Source organism: Salvelinus namaycush, unplaced genomic scaffold (genome assembly GCF_016432855.1).
Source record: "Salvelinus namaycush isolate Seneca unplaced genomic scaffold, SaNama_1.0 Scaffold932, whole genome shotgun sequence".
Classification (NCBI taxonomy): Eukaryota; Metazoa; Chordata; class Actinopteri; order Salmoniformes; family Salmonidae; genus Salvelinus; species Salvelinus namaycush.
Window position 1 is genome coordinate 41808 of NW_024061678.1, and position 26743 is coordinate 68550.

At 46.2% G+C, this 26743-nt stretch overlaps 3 protein-coding genes across 3 annotated transcripts in view; 2 read left to right on the forward strand and 1 right to left on the reverse strand.

Moving 5' to 3' along the window:
* Window positions 1-2251, reverse strand: part of LOC120043465 (lysophospholipid acyltransferase 1-like) — a gene marked incomplete at its 5' end in the record, with an annotated part of 22035 nt that extends 19784 nt beyond the window's left edge. The window contains one exon of the mRNA XM_038988058.1: window positions 2232-2251. Within this exon, the coding sequence (XP_038843986.1) occupies window positions 2232-2251 (20 nt within the window). The remainder of the gene's footprint in view (window positions 1-2231) is intronic.
* Window positions 2112-9503, forward strand: LOC120043467 (transcription factor E2F3-like). The gene is made up of 7 exons (XM_038988060.1): window positions 2112-2587; window positions 4494-4608; window positions 5456-5675; window positions 5837-5995; window positions 6397-6511; window positions 7702-7840; window positions 7976-9503. Exons 1-7 carry the CDS (start codon window positions 2318-2320, stop codon window positions 8281-8283), a joined length of 1326 nt encoding a protein of 441 aa, XP_038843988.1. The 5' UTR covers window positions 2112-2317; the 3' UTR covers window positions 8284-9503.
* Window positions 9504-12747: 3244 nt separating this feature from the next.
* LOC120043466 (threonylcarbamoyladenosine tRNA methylthiotransferase-like) lies at window positions 12748-16875 on the forward strand. Its single transcript, XM_038988059.1, has 4 exons — window positions 12748-12876; window positions 13556-13722; window positions 14469-14591; window positions 16776-16875. Exons 2-4 carry the CDS (start codon window positions 13565-13567, stop codon window positions 16873-16875), a joined length of 381 nt encoding a protein of 126 aa, XP_038843987.1. The 5' UTR covers window positions 12748-12876; window positions 13556-13564.
* The last annotated feature ends 9868 nt before the right edge of the window (window positions 16876-26743 follow it).

Genomic DNA, 26743 nt, shown 5'->3' on the forward strand with positions numbered 1-26743 from the left:
CTGAGGCAGGAGCAATAGGAACAGTAGGTGGCGGATGGGATGGCCCCCTCCCCTTTAATAACTCTACATTATCCGACCTCTGATCTCGTTTCTAAACGTGACACAGTTATGTTGAATGTTCACAAGTAGTAGGTCGCAGGGTTGGGGTGTATTCCAGACAATTCAGGAAGTACATTGAAATTGGAATGTGGTTAACTTTCTGAAATGACTGGAATTGAAATAGAATTCACCCCAAAAGCTAGTGGTCCAAGGTTATTATATATTTATTTTAAATTTTGAATTCAGTTTAGTTTCATTTCATTTTCAGATCTGATTTGATCGTTTTTATTTAGTTTAAGTTGTATAAAAAATATTTATAATTCGTTTTTATATGAATTAGTTCCAGTTTCAGTGTTAGAGAGTTTTCGTTTAGTGGACACAAAGGTTGTATAGTTTTTTGTGATGTCACTTCTTCCAACTGGGGCCGGTAATACATAAGGTGTGGGTCGGATCATAGGTCAGGTTAGCCCTTCTCCTTCCACATCCCTTTTGATTAGCTGAGGTGATTTGGTCAAGTGTGAAACACTCTATCTAGAAACAATTGATCATTGATTGCTATACGGTTTTGGAAACCTTGAACACTCAACTTAATTATCATTCAAAAATAGCTTTACAAATACACACTTTACTACTTGTTGTTTTACCACAGATTTCCACCGAGGTTTTTGATGTAAAACAGCTTCAAACCAACATATTTGTTTTGTTCCCTCCGAGTTTCCGTTAACTTCAGGGAAGTGCATTCCAGAACACCTCCGTGTCAATGTGTTAAAACAGTACGTTTTTTTTTGGTATTTGTAATATCATTTTGGGGTGATATGAAAGTAGAATTTCTGCGGTTTTCCAAAAACATATTGCATGCGGTTGATAATTAATGGTCAGACAAAAGCGTCGAGACAGTTGTACACTTTGACCCCGCTGTGGTCAATTGTTAAAATTCGAACCCTTTGACCTTATGGCATTGGGCTCTCAAGAGATTGACAGAGGAATGTTCTTCATTTGCACTGTAATTTCAAATATATCAAATATGAACATTGCATTTGACAGCTTCATCAATGGCTGAACTTGTAGGGCCAGATGACGTAGGACGTCATTGTAAATAAGAATTTGTTCTAAACTGACTTACCTAGTTAAATAAAGGTTAAATTAAAATATTATAAATGGCTTTACTATTCTGATTTAGTGAAGAGCACCCCCTGCTGTATAGTGAAGATAGTGCACTACATTTCAAAATTACTCAAGTTAATTTATTATTTTACACCATCACTGGGACACAGTGATACAGAATCCCCTCCTTTTGTAAATACAGAAATGTCATGTGTTATCAATAATTCGTTTAGATGTGGGGTGGGGGTCAGACACTCCATGGGGTTAAAGCATTGGATGTGCTGTAAAGCATGGGGAAATTCCCTTGTCTTTTGTGCACAGCAATAGTCAACAGAATCTAGCAAAAATCATAACATAATTTAGCCTGAGTGCCAGTCTGTGTTATTTATTGTGTATTGCAAACTCATTGCCACCTATTGCCATGTTTGGCTTGACAAGGACAGAAATGGAGAGGGCAAGTACATGATTGTATGCATGTCTTAAAGGCAATGAAAGTAGCACCAGCAGTTTGTAAAACGATTCTAGTAAATGCACCAGCATTTGTGAATGGCATACTAGCTTTAGCTGCCGTAAACTCACCAAGTACTAAGCCCATCTAAAAAAATAAATAATAATAATAATTCTACAAAATTCTGCATGGCTTATAAAAGTCAGTTTAGTTTACGTTGTATGAAAAATTCAACCAGTTTGATTATTATTTCGCTAACATTATATGGACACGTTGATTGCGTCTGACGTATCCAGCTTCTACTGTCCAATGAACGCGTGCCGTCTTATCTTCTATACTGTCATTGGTCAATAAACTAGGAAACGTACATAAAATAGGTGGAGTTATGATTTAGTGTAACCAATCGCGTCACATATGCAAATATTGTTTGAAAATTTCCCGGGAAATCTGAGTTTCGCGGGAGGGTTCCTTCGCGCGTAAACGGTATCCCTTCATTCATTGTCAGCTTCCTGGAGCCATTTTTGAGCTGGCAGGGCTGAGACTCGCGCTAGTTTCTAATCCATTGCATCTGCCTAAATGTGCTCTCAATATACTTTGAAACATACAAATATCGGCAAATAAGATCATAATCTACTCTTTCATATCAATATTTTTGAATTTATCGTGGTGGATTAGCTGAAAAGGGGCTTTAAACTAAAGGGACAAAGGGTACCCGAGCCCACAAAGATGAGAAGAGGGATCTCATCAGCCCCGGATAAAGTAATAATAGCAGGGGTTGGAGGCTCCTTGGATAAAAATGCGGTATTGACAGCATTGTCCGATCGGTTAACCCCTCATTTTACAACTGCCACTTATATTCAAATTATAACTCCACCGCCTTGCATTACACAGACTTCAAATGTCTGTTTGTCCGAACCTCCAGCTGGCAGTATATATTCCACTCCAAACGGAGCAACAAACGGAACCGGACAACGACCTACATTAGGACGTCCACCGGTAAACTTGCTAATGTCATTTTCTGTTGTATTGCAGTGAAATGAAATGAACGACAAACTGCTTCGTACGTTGGTAGCCTAGCGAGCTAACGTTAGCTAGTTGGGTCGCTCTCCCTGATCCCCTTTAGTCACCCAACAGACTCCAGGTTCGCTCAATAGTTGGGTTTTACACCAGTCTGAAAGCAGTTATTGTTGTTCAAGCCGTAGTTAGCTACACCGTTACTTTTACAGGTGAAACTATATATAAATCTGTCATTTAGTTTGGGTAGCCTGTTGGCTAGCTAATAAGATATGCCTGCCATGTATTATCAATTGCTAAGGGGTCAGACCCGTATCGTAAAAGGTCAACAGCCAATACCGAAACAATTTCTCATCCGTTTTTTCAAGTTGAGAGAATGTTTGGGTTTAGTGTAGGGTTCAAGAGCAGCTCTAGCCTTGCAAGGTTCCGTGCATGTTTGACACACAGTCGTGCTTCAACTTGCTAGGCTAGCTGTAAAATAATTACTTGTCAGAAATGAGTGGCTAGGCCCTGTTAGTGTTTTGGACTTGGGGGGGAAGGGAATGGGAACGCGGGTTGACTGACTCGCTCGGTAGGTAGCCTGCAAGCTAGCCAGCTAACTACAAACACAGGCCAACAATCTTAGTTGAGCAACAGAAGGGCAATCGTCTTGTCTTTTAGTTTTCCGCGTCATATCGAATATCGTTATAGCTGCTAACTAGCTACATTATAATAGTTCGTATGATTGCGTGCTTCCTGTGTTTTTAACCATAAAATTGCGGAAATGCCTTCCATATAGACATGCTGATATAGATTAATTTCTGGCCATGCATCAAAAAAACCACAGCACACTAGCAGGCGTTCTACTGTACTGTCTTTGACATTAGTCTACAGACATGGCTAGTTTGCGTTCAGGATCCCCATTTGCTTACAGAGGAAGATACATTAGATGGGGGGGGGGGGGGATTGGTTTGGGGTGTGCAAAGATGGCAGCCATATTTAATATGTATGAACTGTCCCAGGAGCAAGGACTTCTTTATTTGTTCCATCTCTAGGTTGATGAAAATGCCTGACAAGAACCATCTGATATTACGAAAATGTTAATTTTCTCAAACAGCCCTGGGTTGGTGTTCTATATTTGGTCCACTGTCCCTCATGAATGACTGGCCTCGTCTTTTCCCTCATATTTTAGTTTTGACCCGCTAGACACACTAATGTCCTCGTTGACCCGACGGACTCGATATGCATTTCTCTACACATGGAAACACCCATGGCAAGATACTCAGCATTCCTGTTTTCATCACTCTTTCTCCGGCCTGTGATGTGTAAATAAAGTAGCCCTCGTGCCATGTTGTTGAACAAAATGGCCGACATCTCACTGACACTCCAAGTCATCTTCAGGTCATGGCCTTATGACGTTGAGGGGATATTGGTTCATTTATCTTTCACAATATTGAACTAATCTTCATGAATATGATGTGGGTCTCACCAAGATACCTTTTTAAAGATGAATGCACAAACTGTAAGTCGCTCTTTATAAGTGAGTCTGCTAAATGACAAATGTATTTGTAAGTCGTGTCTTCAAATGATTGAGGCACAGCTGTTGTACTACAGTACACTGACAAACACACTTCACTTCCTTGATGGGACGTGTCATTCAGTGGCGCTAAGGGACGATTCTCAGTGTACAAAACAAGCATATTTTATAAGTGAAGTAAAATGCGTGCATTTCTATTGCCAATGTTTATATGATTATACCATTTCAAGGCGTAGGCCTATGTAGAAACTATTCTACAGACCAGGTTTGAGTTTATAAAGCCTATCACACCGTTATGCCGGAACGATACTCAAGAACATCTTTGACCTGTTTTGTGAGAGGTAATCTGACTGCGGCGTTTACCTTCTGCAGGCCAAGCGCAGGTTGGCGTTGGATGAGTCGGACCACCAGTACCCCATCGAAGGAGCCAGGACCCCCAGGGGAAAGGCTGGAGGAGCCTCCGGGCCAGGGCTCAAGAGCCCCAAAAGTAAGACTGAGCCAGAGCAGATGGTTCAAGTGAGGATTCTGTGACTGTGTTATAAAGCCCATCATACCTATAAAGTGGCCCTCCTGGAGAGCTACTGGGTATGCAAGGTTTTTCTCAATGGTCCAAATCTGTACTAACTCCTGATTCCACTAATCGGTTTCTGTTGAGCAGCTAATCGGTAGTCCGGTGTGCTTGATTTGGGTTGGGGTGAAATCCTGCAGGAATGTACCTGTCCAGGAGGATGGTTGGGGCACCCCTGCTAAACACGCTCAATGAGGAAGTTGGACTAAGTGTACTAATAAGCTATGGCCCATGATGTGAATGGGTAAAAGCGGGGATGGAGGAGCGTCCTTCTGTAATCGAACAGTGGTCTGCGCTGCTCGGGCACGTTGTCACGGCAGCATAATGCATCGTTCAGAAACCGACATCTATTTTCCTTAATTTGTTTGAAAATGTAAACATATTTTTTAAGTGGGAAGGCAGATGAAGCCCTTTTATCTAAAGAAATCACTTTTGTATGTGAAAACACATAATCCTACTCATTACTCCACACTCTTTAAAAATAAAATAAAAAAATATGTTTTTTGAGCCGACTTCGCCGTCGACCAAAAGGGCGCACCAGACCGGACGCCTGGGAAGCAGGCCGGTTCCAAAACGAACGGAATCAACGGTGACCCGGGGGTTTAATAGAATCCCCTCCCTCTGTAAAGATACTTAGTTGCTCACTGCAGTGAGAACATACTGTAACTTGTAACGTTATGTCATTTTTAATCAAACTCTCCCATCCAACTTTGAACATAATACTAAACTGGATATATTTCTCTCTCCCGTCCGTCTTACTGTATAGCTCCAAAGTCACCGGCAGAGAAGACGCGTTACGACACGTCGCTGGGCCTGCTAACGAAGAAGTTTGTTGAGCTGCTGGGCCAGTCGTCTGACGGCGTCATCGACCTCAATCAGGCTGCAGAGGTTCTCAAGGTGCAGAAGAGACGCCTCTATGACATCACCAACGTGCTGGAGGGGGTGCACCTGATCAAGAAGAAGTCCAAGAATAACATACAGTGGATGTAAGTGTCTCACAAGAACCGATTTGATTTAGACAACTTTATCCCCTTTAGGGGCAATCACTAGACATCATCACTGACTTGATCTAACTGTATGAGGTAATGAAAATAGTTTTCAGGCTTTTGTCCTGTGTTAAACCCTCCCCTCTCTCGCTCTCTCCCAGGGGCTGTAACCTGTCGGAGGATGGGGGTACGTTGACCAGCAGCCAGAGTCTGAGCAGTGAGCTGTCTGACCTGGGTCAGGAGGAGAGGAGACTGGACGAGCTGATCCAGAGCTGTACCCTGGACGTCCAACAGATGACAGAGGCCTCGCACAGCCACAAATATCCTTATTATACACACACACACACACTGTTAACCACACTGTTATAATAGGGGGAAAACAAGAAGAGCCAAGGCTGTCTTCGTAGGGTACTATGAAGCCGTTATAACTAGTGTTCGTAGGGTACTATGAAGCCGTTATAACTAGTGTTCGTAGGGTACTATGAAGCCGTTATAACTAGTGTTCGTAGGGTACTATGAAGCCGTTATAACTAGTGTTCGTAGGGTACTATGAAGCCGTTATAACTAGTGTTCGTAGGGTACTATGAAGCCGTTATAACTAGTGTTCGTAGGATACTATGAAGCCGTTATAACTAGTGTCACTTAGGTGCTCAAAGCTGGTCAATATGTGTGTTTTATTCCAAACTCAGCGTTTTAGTTGTCTTTAACCCTGCTGGTCCACGTTTGCCTATGTGACATACCAAGACATCCGTCATCTGCGTCACCTGAAGGACCAGACCATCATCGTGGTGAAAGCTCCCTCTGAGACCAAGTTGGAGGTGCCAGACCCACAGGAGGTAAGCAGACAAGTCTGGTTAATCAATATGACCTTGAGACTGTCCTCTTGTGTTTGTCTCGTGTACTTTCTACAACGTGTTTGTGTACAAAGGTACATGCAGTTATGGTTCTTCTCTTTCGATGTCAACTAACATCCAAAACTAACCGTGTTGGACGACCGCTGGCGCTACAATCACCCAATCAGTGTCTGACAACAGAGGTACCGGTCAACAATATCCCAGGCACCAGTACAGACCAGTCCATGTACTTGAGGTTGAGAATCACTAGTCTACCAATTGAATCAATACCTAATCAATGCAGCATGCTCATGTCTGTCCACTGCAGTGTTTCTACAAGGGAACAGATTTCATTTTAAAACAAAAACTTTATAAGGACCTCTCGTTGGAACTAAACTCAGCAAAAAAAGAAACGTCCTCTCACTGTCAACTGCTCATGCGTCCAGTTCTCTGTGGGTTAGGAGAATATTCCATCAACATCCCACCAAACATACACAGAACATGGTTGCCATGAATGGTCCTTGGAAACAGTCCTTGCACGTCGCTGCAACATTCCTATGAAAACGTTAGGTAAATGACCTAATACACTCTTTAAGGGAATGTTCTCTGAAGTTGCGTGAACATTTGTTGTTAGCTGGGCAGTTTTGGGTCCGTGTCACCTGAGGTTGAGACATACCCTACATTACTCATCTCATATGTATAGACTGTACTTACATTTACATTTAAGTCATTTAGCAGACGCTCTTATCCAGAGCGACTTACAAATTGGAAAGTTCATACATATTCATCCTGGTCCCCCCGTGGGAATTGAACCCTGGTCCCCCCGTGGGAATTGAACCCACAACCCTGGCGTTGCAAGCGCCATGCTCTACCAACTGAGCCACACGGGACCACTCTATACTCTGTACTCTATACCATCTACTGCATCTTGCCTATGCCGTTCTGTACCATCACTCATTCATATATCTTTATGTACATATTCTTTATCCCTTTACACTTGTGTGTATGAGGTAATTGTTGTGGAATTGTTAGGTTAGATTACTCGTTGGTTATTACTGCATTGTCGGAACTAGAAGCACAAGCATTTCGCTACACTCGCATTAACATCTGCTAACCATGTGTATGTGACAAATAAAATTTGATTTGATTTGAACTGCTCTATAACTAATCAGTGGGTCTTGTTTGTTTACCAGGGCCTGTCTGTCCTCCTCACCAGCACCAAGGGGCCTATCGAGGTGTTCCTCTGTCCGGAGGAGAACACCAGTAGTCCTGTGAAGAACGGCGGCCCGGATGTCCAAGGAAACTCCTCCCCTTTCCTCAAAGTGTCAGCAGGTACCTTTCCCATCAGAATGTGCACACTCTTTACAATTATTCGTTTTTTAGACCTGATCAAATTTCCTTGCTTCTTATCAATCAACGTTTTGTGTGTTTAGTTGTAATATCTCTCACATCCTTTCTCCTCCACAGAGAGTGCAACAGGCGGCAGCGGTAACGACTACGTCGCTCCAGCTCCGTCTGCGGTGATGGTGACCAACCTGTCCCCCATCACCTCCCCTTTCACCAGCCTGCTGCTGCAAACGGAGGACCAGATCCCCTCCTCCCTGTCTGGGCTCCTGGAGGGCCACGGGGCCGGGCCCTTCGTCAACCTGTCCCCTCCTCTCCTCAACGAGGACTACATGCTGAGCTTAGAGGATGACGAGGGAATCAGTGATCTGTTCGACACATACGACTTTGACAAGCTTCCCCTGGAAGAACTCATGTGTCCCTCTATGTAAGAGGGAGGGGTGGAAGACAAGGATGTGTCTCGTCCCCCCCCCCTCCTTATTACTGAATAGAGGAAGACGTAGGGGACACTTGTCTCTTCTGTGTGTTCACATGTACCAGGAGAGACGGGGGAAATGTCTGCTGTGTTCATATGTAACTGTCATGGAGGAGCAGAGAGGGATCAGCCTGTAGAGAGAGACTGCACCATAGGGAGAGTTCCTTGGCACCCCTATCCCTCTGTTTTAAAGAGGATTGGGTACACAGGGCATGCTGGATAAAAGATCTCTCTCCTTCTCTCCCTGTGCCTGCCTGTTTGTCAAGGCAGTACACTGGGCCAGGTGGGTGAAAGATCCTCCCCCACCCGGCATCTTTTTCTCCCTGTACCTGCCTGTTTGTCGAGGCACTGTAGACTGCCTTAAAACTGGGTCGTGTTCAGTAGGAACAAAAATGTATAAACTCATTGAAACTGAAACGGTAGAGGTTTCATTTTCAGTCACGATAAAGGTTTTGCTACGCTGTGGCCTAATGAAGACGACCCTGACCAGCTCTTCTCTCACTTCTCAGACCGTCTTGATTACTGAGAGCTGCCTTTATCCAAACTGGCGCTAGTCGAAACCCTCCGTAACGGTCTGTGTTTCAGACGGTTGCTCATGTGTTCCTGTGGATGTGTCAGGTGGCCAGCGTGACCCTATATGCTGATCAAGCAAATCTACATTTGTGCTGGTGTTCTATGCTTTTGTCATCGTTACATAGAATATGGCAGTGACGGTGTGATAATGGTTTTGCGGCAACAACAACAAACAAAAAAAATCGCTGAGTTTTGTCTTTGAAACTTTTAGGAAATATTTTAGTACAACACTAGTTGTTGAGATACTGTATCATAAAGTACAAGTTGACCCGTTAGTTTAGATTGGGACTCGTGTCAAGATATTATCTCCTACTTAACTGACATTCATATTAACTGTGTTTGCTTAGGGCAAATAATGGGTTTACAAGCGTCACCAAATTCAACAAGTCCTGGTTTAATTGGAAACCCAAGTTGGCCCGTCCCAGTCTGTATCCATGTGAATGGATATTTCCAAGAACAACAACCAGTTAAAAAGCAACCGTTATGTTATTGCTCTGAAGGAATACCTCAAGTTATCTTGGAGAGAGAGTCTGTCTCTGTGCTGATTAGGCTTGAGCGCTATACCCTATACTGGAGGGTTTAGACATATCCATATCATGATTTTCATTAGTTTTCTTTGGGTGGGCGGGGGGGGGGGGGGGGGGTTGTGTGCTGTATAACTAAAGGTTAAGTATAACTGTAAGGGAATCTAAGATGTGTGAAAAGATATCCAGCTCAGGGCTCCAGTGTTTTGGTTTGCTAACTTGCTAGTAGCTAAGTAGCAAGATGTTAAGAACAAGCTTCTTGTTTACAGCAGAGATATTCAACCCCCTCCTGGATTAACATCCCTGTTGCCTAAATTGTTTTGTGCCTCAAAACATAGCGGCCCTTTGGGTGCACATTCAGTAATACCGTGTATACCCATTACAGATGTACCTTTTAGTCAGCGAGCAACGCTATTGTAGATGCACCTTACGGTGCTCATCTGAATATTTTAATACAGCCATCACCCCCCCCCCCTCCATTTTAAAATCACATGCTCATGAATGGAAACAAGCAGGTGTGGGACTTCTCCCTCTACTTAAAGGGAAATGTGTTTCTGACTGACATCAGCATTTCTTTTTGTGTAGGAGAATAAAAGGAGTTCACTTTTCAAGCAGAACAAGTGGGCTACTTGGTTGATTTGAATCCCGAAAGAACTCTGAATGTGTTCAGTTGTATGTTGAATGTGTTCAGTTGTATGTTAATTCGGCTAATGGTGGGGGGGGGTTAGGTAGCCTAGATATCGTTTTGTTCATGTCACAGTGAAGAAGAGACAGGATAGTCTTAAATTCGTCCTAGATGATGATTGAATGATATGCTTGTTGCCTTGCTGACTGGATGTTGGTGTAACCTGGGGGTTGGTGCCCTGAAGTCTAGAAACCATTAAAAAAAAAAAATGTTTTAATGAAGGTATGATTTTGATCGCTCACTAGGTACTGTAGACTACCTCTGGCTCCAGATATGGTTTTATGACTATACTAATGCTGGTTTATTTTGGGGTGTTTTATGTTAGTCAGTTAGGTGCCATGTTAGCAGATATTCTGACTTCTAGAACTGTAGTCGTGGTGACAGACTGTTTGGCTTACCTGTTGTATGCGAGTTCAGAGATCTAGGATGGTTTCCTGGTATCTTGATGGTCAGGCAGGCACGTGGATGTGTTATGTTGATAGAATGATGCATATATGAATTAATATTCTGATATAAGGGCTTGGTTTCCATTAGTGTGGTTGTGTTTGTGTTTTAGCCAGTTCATTTGTGTGTGTTATGTGTAAATGGTTTTGCGTAGTGAGTGCTTTCCTTCTTGGTGATGAGTAATGAAATGGAACTCTTCAAATGATGAGTTCATGTAACCAGGGTTGGGGTTCACTTACACATTGGTGTTTCTCATTGAGAAGCATTGAGGAGAATTGGAATTTCAGTTTATTTCTTGAATTTACTGAACTGAATGTTAACGTAGTATTGTTGCCATCATTGAATTATCCCATTTTTCCATGTATTTTGGGATTACAATTTTGCCAGTGTTAGCGTCTCTAATATGCTTTTGTTTGTTGTGAAGGTACTGGACAATGTAGAAAGAATCCCCCCCAAGTGCACAGAACATCTTGTCAATATTTTCCTCTTGTTCTTTAATTTCATATTTATATCAATGTGAATATGTATTTATAAACTCAACTTGAATTATTATTTTTTCTTATACTAATTAGATTTTCAGTCTATATAAGAATTTATAGAAAAAGGAATTCCCTACAATTTTTATAGCCTGGTTGAACCAGATTGAAAGCTGCGTTGCATTCACCATGCAGCATTCAGTCGGGTTTAACCAGGCTAACCATTTTATCTCTCGTTGACCAGAATCTGGTCACAAATTCTTCTCCCAAGGTTCAACAATTTGAAGTGATTAGGAAAGCCTGTCTTTCCGTGTGTGTGGATGATGCTTATTATAACACAAATAGGATACGTCCCCAATGGCACTGTATTTCTTATGTAGTGAGTGGCACTTTTGACCCGAGCCCTAGTACACTATATAAGGAATGGGATGCCATTTGATATGTAACCATAGATTACACACTGCTTATTCAAAGTTTTTTTCTTTTTATATGAATGCATGAAAGAGTATGTTATGTGAATATTTTGAAAATACAGATTTAATTTTCAGTTTTATTGTAACATGGCTTTTTAAAACATGTATGTTCGATTTGAAAGCTTTGATATAAATTGTGTGTGTATATATATATATATATAAATATATAATGCATCTGAACAGGACCACCTGTTGGGTTGGTGCCATTGAGGATATGTTTTATATTCTGGATGTTTGAAATTCACCAAAACTTGAATAAAAGCAATATAAATATGGCAATTGTTACTTCACTATGGAAATTGATTTAATTATTGGTTCTAGGACTATATTTCTGGGTGGGCAGACATTTTGTCTGTTTCTGAGCTAATATCCTGCAAATTCGTTACTGTAAATAAGAATTTGTTCTTAACTGACTTGCTAGTAAAAAAAAAAAGAAATCAGTTTTTGCTAGATTCTAGCATCATTTGGGTGGGCAACATGACATTCTGGGTGGGAAAATCCCTACCCTGCACGCCCCCCCCCCCTCAGTGAGTGCAGAAAGAGTACAAAAAATAAACCGCGATTAGGGTCATTTCAGGTAACTGACAACGGATTTCGCTTGTCACAAGGCAAGAAGTTTGTCCCTCACTCCTTTCCATCGTTCCACGTGGTCATCAAAATGCGCCCAGCAAGTATGCCAGACAGAGAGAAAGAGGCAAAGCGAGAGGCTTTACTCCACCCAAAAATCGTCCCACGAAAAATAAGCCCACGAAGTGAGGAGTTTTTCTATGGAGGTCCGTGAATGTCGAATTTGGTCTACAAAACATTTAATTGCTAATTTGCTACGTGAGGCTTATTTGATCGAACATAAGTGTTGTAATGGGTAGGTTGTTACTAATACACTGGTTTATAAGTGGACGCACGTGGCAATTCCGCAACTTAGAAAAAAACTACTATTTGAGTTGTCTGTCTTCAAGATAGATATAACCTATTTTAACATGGACATTGCCATTGAGGGCTTCCACTGTTTTAAAGTAGATTGCTGGGTGCAATCGGCCAATGAAGAAAATGGACTACTTTAAAATGGAGACAGCCCCAATTCGCACAGATACAAAGATGAGTTCTCTATCTGTCTCTGTGACTTGTTAGCCTGATTGGCTAGAATGGTCCCACCTGATCTAGCCTCTTCCTGCCTGCCTTCCATCTTCGCGGACATGTATTTCCATTGTTGGAGCGGTTAATCGACTCTCTTGTCAATATAATAGACAGTCTTTGTATCAGTGCTGATCATAACAACAACCTTCCAGCTAGCAGCTTTGAGTTTGTCTTCCATTTGAGAGTCAACATTTATTAGCACCGTGTTAACGACTGAAGTAATAACAGGACATAACACAGGTGAGGAAGTGTAATACGAAGTTGAATGCACGTGCCATTCCAAAACAGAAACACGTGGGTCGTTGTGCTCTGTTACTGTTCCCAAATGTTAGCTGGCAGAAAGGCACGTTTTTTAAAGAGACAAGATAGGTATAAAACAGACTCTGTGCCCTATATAGATGGTGTTATTATTATGCATAAATCTAGCTACATAGCCCAGTTATGGAGCAGTTATTGAATATTCCCTGAGAATGCATCTATGTAAAAGCTAACATTGGCTAACTGTTAGCAAGACCAGGCTTCTGTCGCAGTTATTTGACATACTATTTTGACACCACTTTTGTAAATAATACTATTTATTATCTGTACAATTAATATTAAAGTTTTGAAGATATAACTAGAAATGTCCCTGCTGAGTCTTTTCTAACGAAGTTAGCTGGACTCAGGCGGGCCGAGGAGGGGGTTGTTCGCGCCAAAGAACAGCGTGTGGCTAGTTCACATGTGGATTGACATGGGACATAGCTAGCTATGAGACATACTGTATTATGTTGGACTATCATTGACTACACTACCCTGAGAGGTCCACAATGTGGCTTTTTAACTCTGTATTTTGTATGGTCAAGTTAATGTATCATTGTGGACTTGACACATTTGTAAATACATTTGGTCTAACTCTTATGTGTGTGTGTTTTTCTATCAGATCGTCATTATGCCTTCTGCTTGTGACTCCCTGATCGATGACATTGAGGACATGGTGTCAGCTGACGACCCGACTCCACAGGAGAGGCAGTATGCCAGGAAGAGCATCATCCCCAGAGCCAGGAAGAGAAACACCCAGCAGACTACAGAGGTGCTGCAAGCAGACAGGTATGGGTTAAATCAATGCAGTGGGCAATGCACACTTGTTTGATTAAAGAGTGAACCTTGCCTGAGAGCTGAAGACTTGTCTTCCTGAGCTAATGTCTAGGGGCTTTAGTATAGGGTGCTATCTTAAGTATTGTGATGTGCAGGAAACCCGGGGTTCAGTCCCAGTCATTTTAAAGCTTAGACTAACTTGGAGGATGGCTCCTTCACACCTCTGTGCTGCTACGGTCTTATCTCTATTTTATGACTCTTTCTCAATAGTCTTTCCCTCCGTTCCTCACAACCTCTCTCCTCCTTAACACTTTCCTCCCCTCTTACCACCTCCAATCCAGAAGGAGGTGTGAACAGAGGACCTAAAGAAACAAAGAGAGAATTTTGAGATTCACCTCGTGCGTCAGCGAGATGACCATGCCGTATTGAAGATGGCTCTACTGTTGCCACTAGCCAGGGACCAAATCAGTACTTCTTGGCAACTTCAATTTAATTGTAGAGTAACACTGCCATTTAGTGGTTCATTATAGAATGCAAGCGGTCGAGCTCAGTCGACCCCAATTACTTAATTTCCTTAGCAGCTTCGAGACTACGACTCTTCCTCTCCCCCTTCAGATTGTGTTTCTTGCTAATCTACATGTTCTTTGTCATAGCATCAATTTAAAAGGGTACTAAAAGCCAACAGTCCCTTCCCATAGTGTAAAAGGGCCCAGCATTCATTGTATGTAGTTGTAGTTGATACATCCTCTTCTCTGTAGCGTAATCCCTGGCATGCAGAAGATCTGGATGAGGACATGGGGCTGCTCTCACAACAACTCAGACGGGGAATACATGGCTGGACAGCTGGCAGCGAGCGGATACAGGATGACAGGTAGGAACCAGTGGGCTGTTCAAATAGTTGGCCTCGAAAACAACAAAAGTATAATATGGCCAGTGGTAGGGTTAGGTGATGGGGTGGAAGGGATAGAGGATGGGGTGGAAGGGATAGGGGATGGGGTGGAAGGGTTAGGGGATGGGGGTCACGGGGTGGAAGGGTTAGGGGATGGGGTCCTGGGGTAGTAGGATTAGGTGTTGGGGTGGAAGGGTTAGGGGATGGGGTCCTGGGGTGGTAGGATTAGGTGTTGGGGTGGAAGGGTTAGGGGATGGGGTCCTGGGGTGGTAGGATTAGGTGTTGGGGTGGAAGGGTTAGGGGATGGGGGTCACTGGGTGGTAGGGTTAAGGGATTAGGTGGAAGGGTTAGGGGATGGGGTCCTGGGGTGGTAGGATTAGGTGTTGGGGTGGTAGGGTTAGGTGATGGGGGTCACGGGGTGGTAGGATTAGGTGATGGGGTCCTGGGGTGGTAGGGTTAGGTGATGGGGGTCACGGGGTGGTAGGATTAGGTGATGGGGTCCTGGGGTGGAAGGGTTAGGTGATGGGGTCACGGGGTGGTAGGATTAGGTGATGGGGTCCTGGGGTGGAAGGGTTAGGTGATGGGGTCACGGGGTGGAAGGGTTAGGTGATGGGGTCACGGGGTGGAAGGGTTAGGGGATGGGGGTCACGGGGTGGTAGGATTAGGTGATGGGGTCCTGGGGTGGAAGGATTAGGGGATGGGGGTCACGGGGTGGAAGGGTTAGGGGATGGGGGTCACGGGGTGGAAGGGTTAGGGGATTGGGATGGGGGTCACTGGGTGGTTGGGTTTTGTTGATGACAGGTAGGTCAACAGGCCAATGGCAAGTTATGAAATTGGTGTGAATGTGTCTGGTGGTCTAGTGGTAGCGCTGTCTACTGTGGACTACACATCTTCCATCTTGGTCCTTACTGTCTGTTGGCCTCATGGTGTATCCATCTTTGCCCCTACTGCCCTATATGGGTTTGGGGGTTGGGGTTAAGTAGTCTGCTTCGGTTTGTCTCAAATGGACCAAGGTATACACAACTAACCACAAGATGGCAGTCTTGCTCCATGATAAAGTCCATAACCAGTTGCTCTGTGTTCTGAAGGGAATGGAACATGTTACTGCAGACATAATAAAGAGCTGATTGGCTGTTTGGCTGTAGTGTGGTTGGTAGTAGGCTGTAGGTTAATGCTTAGCTAGTCAGTTTGTAACTCTTTGAAAAGCACTTGAACAGGCTGCGTGGTGGAGGAGCTAGATGCTGGGGGGGGGGGGTCTGTGTGGAGCAGCTAGATGCTGGGGGGGGTGGGGGGGGTCTGTGTGGAGCAGCTGGGGGGGTGGGGGGGGTCTGTGTGGAGCAGCTGGGGGGGGTGGGGGGGTCTGTGTGGAGCAGCTAGACGCTGGGGTGGGGGGGGGTCTGTGTGGCGCAGCTAGACGCTTGGGGGGGATGGTCTGTGTGGAGCAGCTAGATCCTGGGGGGGTGGGGGGGAGTCTGTGTGGAGCAGCTAGACACTGGGGGGGTGGGGGGGGGTCTGTGTGGAGCAGCTAGACGCTGGGGGGGGTCTGTGTGGAGCAGCTAGACGCTGGGGGGGGTCTGTGTGGAGCAGCTAGACGCTGGGGGGGGGGGGGGTCTGTGTGGAGCAGCTAGACGCTGGGGGGGGTCTGTGTGGAGCAGCTAGACGCTGTGTGTGCGTACACTAAGCAGTTTATTATCTGTCACTGTTATTCCTAGTTGCATGTGCATAGTTATCATTAAACATTATATTATTTTAACATTTTATTTAACTAGGCAAGTCAGTTAAGAACAAATTCTTATTTACAATGACATCCTACCCCGGCCAAACCCTAACCCGGACGACGCTGGGCCAATTGTGCAACGCCCAATGGGACTCCCGATCACGGCCGGTTGTGATACAGCCTAGAATCGAACCAGGGTCTGTGGTGACGCCTCAGACTGAAGCCGCCGAGTTATCGTTACTCATTGTGTTTCTATGACGTGTTTTCTGTTTCTCCATTTTCTTTCTCTCTGTATTGTACGGAAAGGCCTGGGAGTCCACATCTGTTGTTTCCGTAGCATGTGACCAATAACATTTGATTTGGCCTCTGAGTTGACAAGGTTTAATGAACACTCCGAGGCCTGTCCTGGCCTGCTCAGGGAAACACAACAGACCCCTTGTCCCTCTCCTCACCCTCCAGCCCCTCTAACCCCCCCTCCCACGTCTCTCTGACTGCTCTCACAGCCCCTGTCCAGCCAGGCATCTGGTTGTTATCAGGGCGGCCGATGGCTGGAAACTAATAGTTCATCACGTCATGGAGCGACAGTCTGGCCCAGTTGTCCTAATCAGACAACATGCTGGTCCTGATCAGACAACATGCTGGTCCTAATCAGACACCCAATCAGACAACATGCTGGTTCTAATCAGACAACATGCCGGTCCTAATCAGACAACATGCCGGTCCTGATCAGACAACATGCCGGTCCTGATCAGACAACATGCCGGTCCTGATCAGACAACATGCCGGTCCTGATCAGACAACATGCCGGTCCTGATCAGACAACATGCCGGTCCTGATCAGACAACATGCCGGTCCTGATCAGACAACATGCCGGTCCTGATCAGACAACATGCCGGTCCTGATCAGACAACATGCCGGTCCTGATCAGACAACATGCCGGTCCTGATCAGACAACATGCCGGTCCTGATCAGACAACATGCCGGTCCTGATCAGACAACATGCCGGTCCTGATCAGACAACATGCCGGTCCTGATCAGACAACATGCCGGTCCTGATCAGACAACATGCCGGTCCTAATCAGACAACATGCCGGTCCTGATCAGACAACATGCCGGTCCTAATAATCAGACAACATCTGATACACTGGAGGGATACAGAGATGCCAGCCAACCAAGTGTAGATACAGAGATGCCAGCCACCAACTAAGTGTAGATACAGAGATGCCAGCCAACCAACTAAGTGTAGATACTGAGATGCCAGCCACCAACTAAGTGTAGATACAGAGATGCCAGCCAACCAACTAAGTGTAGATACTGAGATGCCAGCCACCAACTCGGTGTAGATACAGAGATGCCAGCCAACCAACTCGGTGTAGATACAGAGATGCCAGCCAACCACCTCAGTGTAGATACAGAGATGCCAGCCAACCACCTCAGTGTAGATACAGAGATGCCAGCCAACCACCTCAGTGTAGATACAGAGATGCCAGCCAACCACCTCAGTGTAGATACAGAGATGCCAGCCAACCTCAGTGTAGATAGAGATGCCAGCCAACCAACTCGGTGTAGATACAGAGATGCCAGCCAACCAACTCGGTGTAGATACAGAGATGCCAGCCAACCAACTCGGTGTAGATACAGAGATGCCAGCCAGCCAACTCAGTGTAGATACAGAGATGCCAGCCAGCCAGCCAACTCAGTGGAGATGCAGCGATGCCAGCCTACTAAGAGGTGGTATTTTCTCTTCTATGAGCCAGCCCCCCACAGAGCTACCACCCACAGAGTTATTGCAGGAATCCAGCTCATTCTATTCCATCCCATAATGATGACTTGTCGTCATTCTCTCCCTCCACCATGAACCACCAAATGACTCCTCTCTCTCTGTCTGTCTCTCTCAGATATTTTTGTCCCCGATATACTTTTAGCGCTCTGATGGGTGTCTCCTGTCAAAGTCAGAAGATGGCATGTAGGCTAGACCTCCTGCCCCTCTCTCTCTCCCCCTGCCTGCCCCTCTCTCTCTCTCCCCCTGCCACTCTCTCTCTCTCTCTCTCTCCCCCCTGCCTCCCCCTCTCTCTCTCTCCCCCCCTGCCTGCCTGCCTCTCTCTCCCCCCCCCCCCCTCTATGGGTTCAGATAACAAGGTGTCAGGCTGGTGTTTGTAGGAGAGCTCCATTGGGGCCCGTCTGCATTGTAAAGTATCTTGTTGCCCTGATGAATACACTCCGGTTTATTTCTCTACAATGTTGTTCATACATTTTTAATTTAACAGGAAATGGAAATGTGCTAAATCCCCTTTTAAAAAAAGCTTTTTGAAATGGTTTGTCTGTTGTGTGAGGGCTGGTTGTTATTTCAATGGTGCAGCAGTGGAGTGATACTCCAGCAAAAGGCCCAGACATCTGAAATGTAAACACCAGTCTATCTTGTAGCACTTAAACTAAGACTGGTTTGTCTTCCTCCTAAATCCCTGACTGAACAGAATCCTCCGCTACTCTCTCTCTGTCTGGGAACGTTGGCTGTCTGGATGTAGTCCTTCCTGGTTTGTTTCCCTCCTAAATCCCTGACTCTGAACAGAATCCTCCGCTACTCTCTCTCTGCCGGGGAACGTTGGCTGTCTGGATGTAGTCCCTCCTGGTTTGTCTTCCTCCTAAATCCCTGACTCTGAACAGAATCCTCCGCTACTCTCTCTCTGCCGGGGAACGTTGGCTGTCTGGATGTAGTCCCTCCTGGTTTGTCTTCCTCCTAAATCCCTGACTCTGAACAGAATCCTCCGCTACTCTCTCTCTGCCGGGGAACGTTGGCTGTCTGGATGTAGTCCCTCCTGGTTTTGCATGTGATTTGCATGTTGTCCAGACATCAGAGATGACGAGACAGATTATTTATTTAAACCTTTTATTTAACTAGGCAAGTCAGTTTTAAGAACAATGTTCTTATTGACAATGACGGCCCACACCGGGTTACTAGGAGGCTTTCTTCATAGGTGAGGGAAGAATGGAAGGGTGGGTGTGTTGTCTGTGCACAAAATATAACCTGTGTGTGTGGCCTGTACGTCTCTACCTTTGTGTGTGTGTGTGGCCTGTACGTCTCTACCTTTGTGTGTGTGTGTGGCCTGTACGTCTCTACCTTTGTGTGTGTGTGGCCTGTATGTCTCTACCTTTGTGTGTGTGTGGCCTGTACGTCTCTACCTTTGTGTGTGTGTGTGTGGCCTGTACGTCTCTACCTTTGTGTGTGTGTGTGTGTGTGTGGCCTGTACGTCTCTACCTTTGTGTGTGTGTGTGTGTGGCCTGTACGTCTCTACCTTTGTGTGTGTGTGGCCTGTATGTCTCTACCTTTGTGTGTGTGTGTGTGGCCTGTACGTCTCTACCTTTGTGTGTGTGTGTGTGGCCTGTACGTCTCTACCTTTGTGTGTGTGTGGCCTGTACGTCTCTACCTTTGTGTGTGTGTGGCCTGTATGTCTCTACCTTTGTGTGTGTGTGTGTGGCCTGTACGTCTCTACCTTTGTGTGTGTGTGTGGCCTGTACGTCTCTACCTTTGTGTGTGTGTGTGTGTGGCCTGTACGTCTCTACCTTTGTGTGTGTGTGGCCTGTACGTCTCTACCTTTGTGTGTGTGTGGCCTGTATGTCTCTACCTGTGTGTGTGTGTGTGGCCTGTACGTCTCTACCTTTGTGTGTGTGTGTGTGGCCTGTACGTCTCTACCTTTGTGTGTGTGTGTGTGGCCTGTATGTCTCTACCTTTGTGTGTGTGTGTGTGTGGCCTGTACGTCTCTACCTTTGTGTGTGTGTGTGTGGCCTGTACGTCTCTACCTTTGTGTGTGTGTGTGTGGCCTGTATGTCTCTACCTTTGTGTGTGTGTGTGTGGCCTGTATGTCTCTACCTTTGTGTGTGTGTGTGGCCTGTACGTCTCTACCTTTGTGTGTGTGTGTGTGTGGCCTGTACGTCTCTACCTTTGTGTGTGTGTGTGTGTGGCCTGTACGTCTCTACCTTTGTGTGTGTGTGTGTGTGGCCTGTACGTCTCTACCTTTGTGTGTGTGTGTGTGGCCTGTACGTCTCTACCTTTGTGTGTGTGTGTGTGGCCTGTACGTCTCTACCTTTGTGTGTGTGTGTGGCCTGTACGTCTCTACCTTTGGTGTGGCCTGTACGTCTCTACCTTTGTGTGTGTGTGTGGCCTGTACGTCTCTACCTTTGTGTGTGTGTGTGTGGCCTGTACGTCTCTACCTTTGTGTGTGTGTACCACCTGAATCTTTTATGTGTGTGTGTGTCTGTCTATGGAGATAGAGCCAGTGAAGGGGGTCTGCTGCAGCCTGTTTGCTGGGCTGTGAATAGTAGCCCTCCGGGCGTCCCTCTCATCAGGGAGCAGAGAGGGGGAGAACGTTCTACCTCATATGTGTCCCAAATGGCTCCCTATTCCCTACGCAGTGCACTACTTTAGACCAGGGCCCATAGGGAATAGCATGCCATTTGGGACTCAATGTGTTCTACTACAGCTGCAGAGGGACATTAATCACATGCTTCAAACATGCAAAGCCCCTCCTGCTCCCTCCCTGCATGCAGAGCCTGTGGAATGGGTTCTAATTGTCCTGGTGATCTGGTCTGTTCCATTAGGAGCCCAGGAAGCCTGTGGAATGGGTTCTAATTGTCCCGGTGATCTGGTCTGTTCCATTAGGAGCCCAGGAAGCCTGTGGAATGGGTTCTAATTGTCCCGGTGATCTGGTCTGTTCCATTAGGAGCCCAGGGAGCCTGTGGAATGGGTTCTAATTGTCCTGGTGATCTGGTCTGTTCCATTAGGAGCCCAGGAAGCCTGTGGAATGGGTTCTAATTGTCCTGGTGATCTGGTCTGTTCCATTAGGAGCCCAGGGAGCCTGTGGAATGGGTTCTAATTGTCCCGGTGATCTGGTCTGTTCCATTAGGAGCCCAGGGAGCCTGTGGAATGGGTTCTAATTGTCCCGGTGATCTGGTCTGTTCCATTAGGAGCCCAGGGAGCCTGTGGAATGGGTTCTAATTGTCCCGGTGATCTGGTCTGTTCCATTAGGAGCCCAGGAAACCTGTGGAATGGGTTCTAATTGTCCCGGTGATCTGGTCTGTTCCATTAGGAGCCCAGAGAGCCTGTGGAATGGGTTCTAATTGTCCCGGTGATCTGGTCTGTTCCATTAGGAGCCCAGGGAGCCTGTGGAATGGGTTCTAATTGTCCCGGTGATCTGGTCTGTTCCATTAGGAGCCCAGGGAGCCTGTGGAATGGGTTCTAATTGTCCTGGTGATCTGGTCTGTTCCATTAGGAGCCCAGGGAACCTGTGGAATGGGTTCTAATTGTCCCGGTGATCTGGTCTGTTCCATTAGGAGCCCAGAGAGCCTGTGGAATGGGTTCTAATTGTCCCGGTGATCTGGTCTGTTCCATTAGGAGCCCAGGGAGCCTGTGGAATGGGTTCTAATTGTCCCGGTGATCTGGTCTGTTCCATTAGGAGCCCAGGGAGCCTGTGGAATGGGTTCTAATTGTCCCGGTGATCTGGTCTGTTCCATTAGGAGCCCAGGAAGCCTGTGGAATGGGTTCTAATTGTCCTGGTGATCTGGTCTGTTCCATTAGGAGCCCAGGGAGCCTGTGGAATGGGTTCTAATTGTCCCGGTGATCTGGTCTGTTCCATTAGGAGCCCAGGGAGCCTGTGGAATGGGTTCTAATTGTCCCGGTGATCTGGTCTGTTCCATTAGGAGCCCAGGAAGCCTGTGGAATGGGTTCTAATTGTCCCGGTGATCTGGTCTGTTCCATTAGGAGCCCAGGGAGCCTGTGGAATGGGTTCTAATTGTCCCGGTGATCTGGTCTGTTCCATTAGGAGCCCAGGAAGCCTGTGGAATGGGTTCTAATTGTCCCGGTGATCTGGTCTGTTCCATTAGGAGCCCAGGGAGCCTGTGGAATGGGTTCTAATTGTCCTGGTGATCTGGTCTGTTCCAGTGGAATGGGTTCTAATTGTCCTGGTGATCTGGTCTGTTCCATTAGGAGCCCAGGGAGCCTGTGGAATGGGTTCTAATTGTCCCGGTGATCTGGTCTGTTCCATTAGGAGCCCAGGGAGCCTGTGGAATGGGTTCTAATTGTCCCGGTGATCTGGTCTGTTCCATTAGGAGCCCAGGGAGCCTGTGGAATGTGTTCTAATTGTCCCGGTGATCTGGTCTGTTCCATTAGGAGCCCAGGAAACCTGTGGAATGGGTTCTAATTGTCCCGGTGATCTGGTCTGTTCCATTAGGAGCCCAGGGAGCCTGTGGAATGGGTTCTAATTGTCCCGGTGATCTGGTCTGTTCCATTAGGAGCCCAGGGAGCCTGTGGAATGGGTTCTAATTGTCCCGGTGATCTGGTCTGTTCCATTAGGAGCCCAGGGAGCCTGTGGAATGGGTTCTAATTGTCCCGGTGATCTGGTCTGTTCCATTAGGAGCCCAGGGAGCCTGTGGAATGGGTTCTAATTGTCCCGGTGATCTGGTCTGTTCCATTAGGAGCCCAGGAAGCCTGTGGAATGTGTTCTAATTGTCCCGGTGATCTGGTCTGTTCCATTAGGAGCCCAGGAAACCTGTGGAATGGGTTCTAATTGTCCCGGTGATCTGGTCTGTTCCATTAGGAGCCCAGGGAGCCTGTGGAATGGGTTCTAATTGTCCCGGTGATCTGGTCTGTTCCATTAGGAGCCCAGGGAGCCTGTGGAATGGGTTCTAATTGTCCCGGTGATCTGGTCTGTTCCATTAGGAGCCCAGGGAGCCTGTGGAATGGGTTCTAATTGTCCCGGTGATCTGGTCTGTTCCATTAGGAGCCCAGGAAGCCTGTGGAATGGGTTCTAATTGTCCCGGTGATCTGGTCTGTTCCATTAGGAGCCCAGGGAGCCTGTGGAATGGGTTCTAATTGTCCTGGTGATCTGGTCTGTTCCATTAGGAGCCCAGGGAGCCTGTGGAATGGGTTCTAATTGTCCCGGTGATCTGGTCTGTTCCATTAGGAGCCCAGGGAGCCTGTGGAATGGGTTCTAATTGTCCCGGTGATCTGGTCTGTTCCATTAGGAGCCCAGGAAGCCTGTGGAATGGGTTCTAATTGTCCCGGTGATCTGGTCTGTTCCATTAGGAGCCCAGGGAGCCTGTGGAATGGGTTCTAATTGTCCCGGTGATCTGGTCTGTTCCATTAGGAGCCCAGGAAGCCTGTGGAATGGGTTCTAATTGTCCCGGTGATCTGGTCTGTTCCATTAGGAGCCCAGGGAGCCTGTGGAATGGGTTCTAATTGTCCTGGTGATCTGGTCTGTTCCATTAGGAGCCCAGGAAGCCTGTGGAATGGGTTCTAATTGTCCTGGTGATCTGGTCTGTTCCATTAGGAGCCCAGGGAGCCTGTGGAATGGGTTCTAATTGTCCCGGTGATCTGGTCTGTTCCATTAGGAGCCCAGGGAGCCTGTGGAATGGGTTCTAATTGTCCCGGTGATCTGGTCTGTTCCATTAGGAGCCCAGGGAGCCTGTGGAATGTGTTCTAATTGTCCCGGTGATCTGGTCTGTTCCATTAGGAGCCCAGGAAACCTGTGGAATGGGTTCTAATTGTCCCGGTGATCTGGTCTGTTCCATTAGGAGCCCAGAGAGCCTGTGGAATGGGTTCTAATTGTCCCGGTGATCTGGTCTGTTCCATTAGGAGCCCAGGGAGCCTGTGGAATGGGTTCTAATTGTCCCGGTGATCTGGTCTGTTCCATTAGGAGCCCAGGGAGCCTGTGGAATGGGTTCTAATTGTCCTGGTGATCTGGTCTGTTCCATTAGGAGCCCAGGGAGCCTGTGGAATGGGTTCTAATTGTCCCGGTGATCTGGTCTGTTCCATTAGGAGCCCAGGGAGCCTGTGGAATGGGTTCTAATTGTCCTGGTGATCTGGTCTGTTCCATTAGGAGCCCAGGGAGCCTGTGGAATGGGTTCTAATTGTCCCGGTGATCTGGTCTGTTCCATTAGGAGCCCAGGGAGCCTGTGGAATGGGTTCTAATTGTCCCGGTGATCTGGTCTGTTCCATTAGGAGCCCAGGGAGCCTGTGGAATGGGTTCTAATTGTCCCGGTGATCTGGTCTGTTCCATTAGGAGCCCAGGGAGCCTGTGGAATGGGTTCTAATTGTCCCGGTGATCTGGTCTGTTCCATTAGGAGCCCAGGAAGCCTGTGGAATGGGTTCTAATTGTCCCGGTGATCTGGTCTGTTCCATTAGGAGCCCAGGGAGCCTGTGGAATGGGTTCTAATTGTCCCGGTGATCTGGTCTGTTCCATTAGGAGCCCAGGGAGCCTGTGGAATGGGTTCTAATTGTCCTGGTGATCTGGTCTGTTCCATTAGGAGCCCAGGGAGCCTGTGGAATGGGTTCTAATTGTCCCGGTGATCTGGTCTGTTCCATTAGGAGCCCAGGAAGCCTGTGGAATGGGTTCTAATTGTCCTGGTGATCTGGTCTGTTCCATTAGGAGCCCAGGGAGCCTGTGGAATGGGTTCTAATTGTCCCGGTGATCTGGTCTGTTCCATTAGGAGCCCAGGGAGCCTGTGGAATGGGTTCTAATTGTCCCGGTGATCTGGTCTGTTCCATTAGGAGCCCAGGAAGCCTGTGGAATGGGTTCTAATTGTCCCGGTGATCTGGTCTGTTCCATTAGGAGCCCAGGGAGCCTGTGGAATGGGTTCTAATTGTCCCGGTGATCTGGTCTGTTCCATTAGGAGCCCAGGGAGCCTGTGGAATGGGTTCTAATTGTCCCGGTGATCTGGTCTGTTCCATTAGGAGCCCAGGAAGGCAAACGAAGTCAGGCAGGCAGACGGGCGGCCAAATGGGAAAGAGGGCAGACGGGCAGGACACTTTCTTTATTTTCTCTTTCTCTCTCTCTCTTTCTCTCTCTCTCTCTCTCTTTCTCTCTCTGCATGTCTGGTCTCTACTTGTATCTCCCTGGCTCTCGTGGCCCAGACGGTGTGACTAGAGAGAGTGTTTATCCACACTGAGGAAGTGGGATGTTTGAAGACTGTGTTGCTGTTGGGTTGTTTGTGGTCCTGCAATTTGGGAGAAATTGGTGTAATTGTACACCAGGAAATGTGGCTGTATTTAACCTGTGTTTTTCTCAATAATTATTCCCCTCTTTTTGATTGCTGCAGTGGCAGGTTGACTGAGGGAGACTGAAAGACATTAAAACATGGGAAACATTTTTTTGGGGGGGTAAATAAATTTTTATAATATGCATGTCATTATGTTACGCTTCAAATCTCTTAAGTAAAGAGAAATTAAAACACATTTATTCATAACAAACACGGTACTTGAATAAAATAGAATAAAATCTTCATCGATATTTTCAGTTTAGTCACACATGAATACAGAGAAGGTGTGTCTCTCTCTCTCTGTCTAATTGGCTACCAATAAACCCGGGTGTTGTGGGCCGTAGCCAACGCTCACTCACCACTCATTTGTTCCATTCCTTAATGGTCTGAATTGCTTAGTATGCAGATCGTGGGCATATGGTGTCCTGATACTGTGCTATGTATTTAATAAATATTTGTACATGTGTGGGCTAATTATTCCTGGTAACTCCTCCTGTAATGCATCTCAGATAAGGGTTTGTATCCCAAATGGCGCCCTATTCCATATCGGGCGATTCCACGATAACGGAATTAAGTGGAGATGCCGATTTTAATAATAAAAAAAAAAAACTTTAAATTGTATGCCAAACAAAACCCGACGGTTTAGTCAGCCATAGAGCTCTGTGCATAATGACAACTTTGTACAATTTACAGTAAAATAATGGGAAACGGTGCAGTTAACATATATCTCAACAGTTCTTCTTGTAAAATGTGTTTTTGTAAAATCTGTAGTGGAAATGAAAGTACTGTAGTTCTTGTGCATATGGTTTTGTTAAACTTTGTAATCAACCGTTTTTGGCGGTATGTTCTGGGCCAGTAACCGAAAAGTCATTGGTTCGAATCCCAGAGCCGACTAGTTAAAAAAACGCTGTGCCCTTGAGCAAGGCACTTAACCCTAATTACTCTCGTAAATCACCTTAAAATTATTTTTTTATTTTTTATAAGAGCATCTGTTAAATGACTTAAATGTATAAAAAATTTAACGTGACATCTGAGTCTCTGCGTAATTCCGTTACCATGGAATGGCCCCTTTTTTACGGTGTACTCCATTTAACCAGGGCACTATGGGCACTACATAGGGAAAAGGGTGAGTTTTGGGACACAGACATATGGTTATTCATAGTTTAATGAGACTATTAGACTGAGAAGAGATGCTTTCTGCCAGAGGCATGACAATTATAGTCACTCAGCAGCCAGCATTACTCATTGGAGGTGTCTGTCACATACGTATGCACACACACACACACAAACACACACACACCATCACACACACACGAGTATGTAACTTGTATCAGAGTTATAGTGCTGTATGAAACGTGATTATGACCGTCTGGCATTAGTAGGTCGTAGTGCACTAC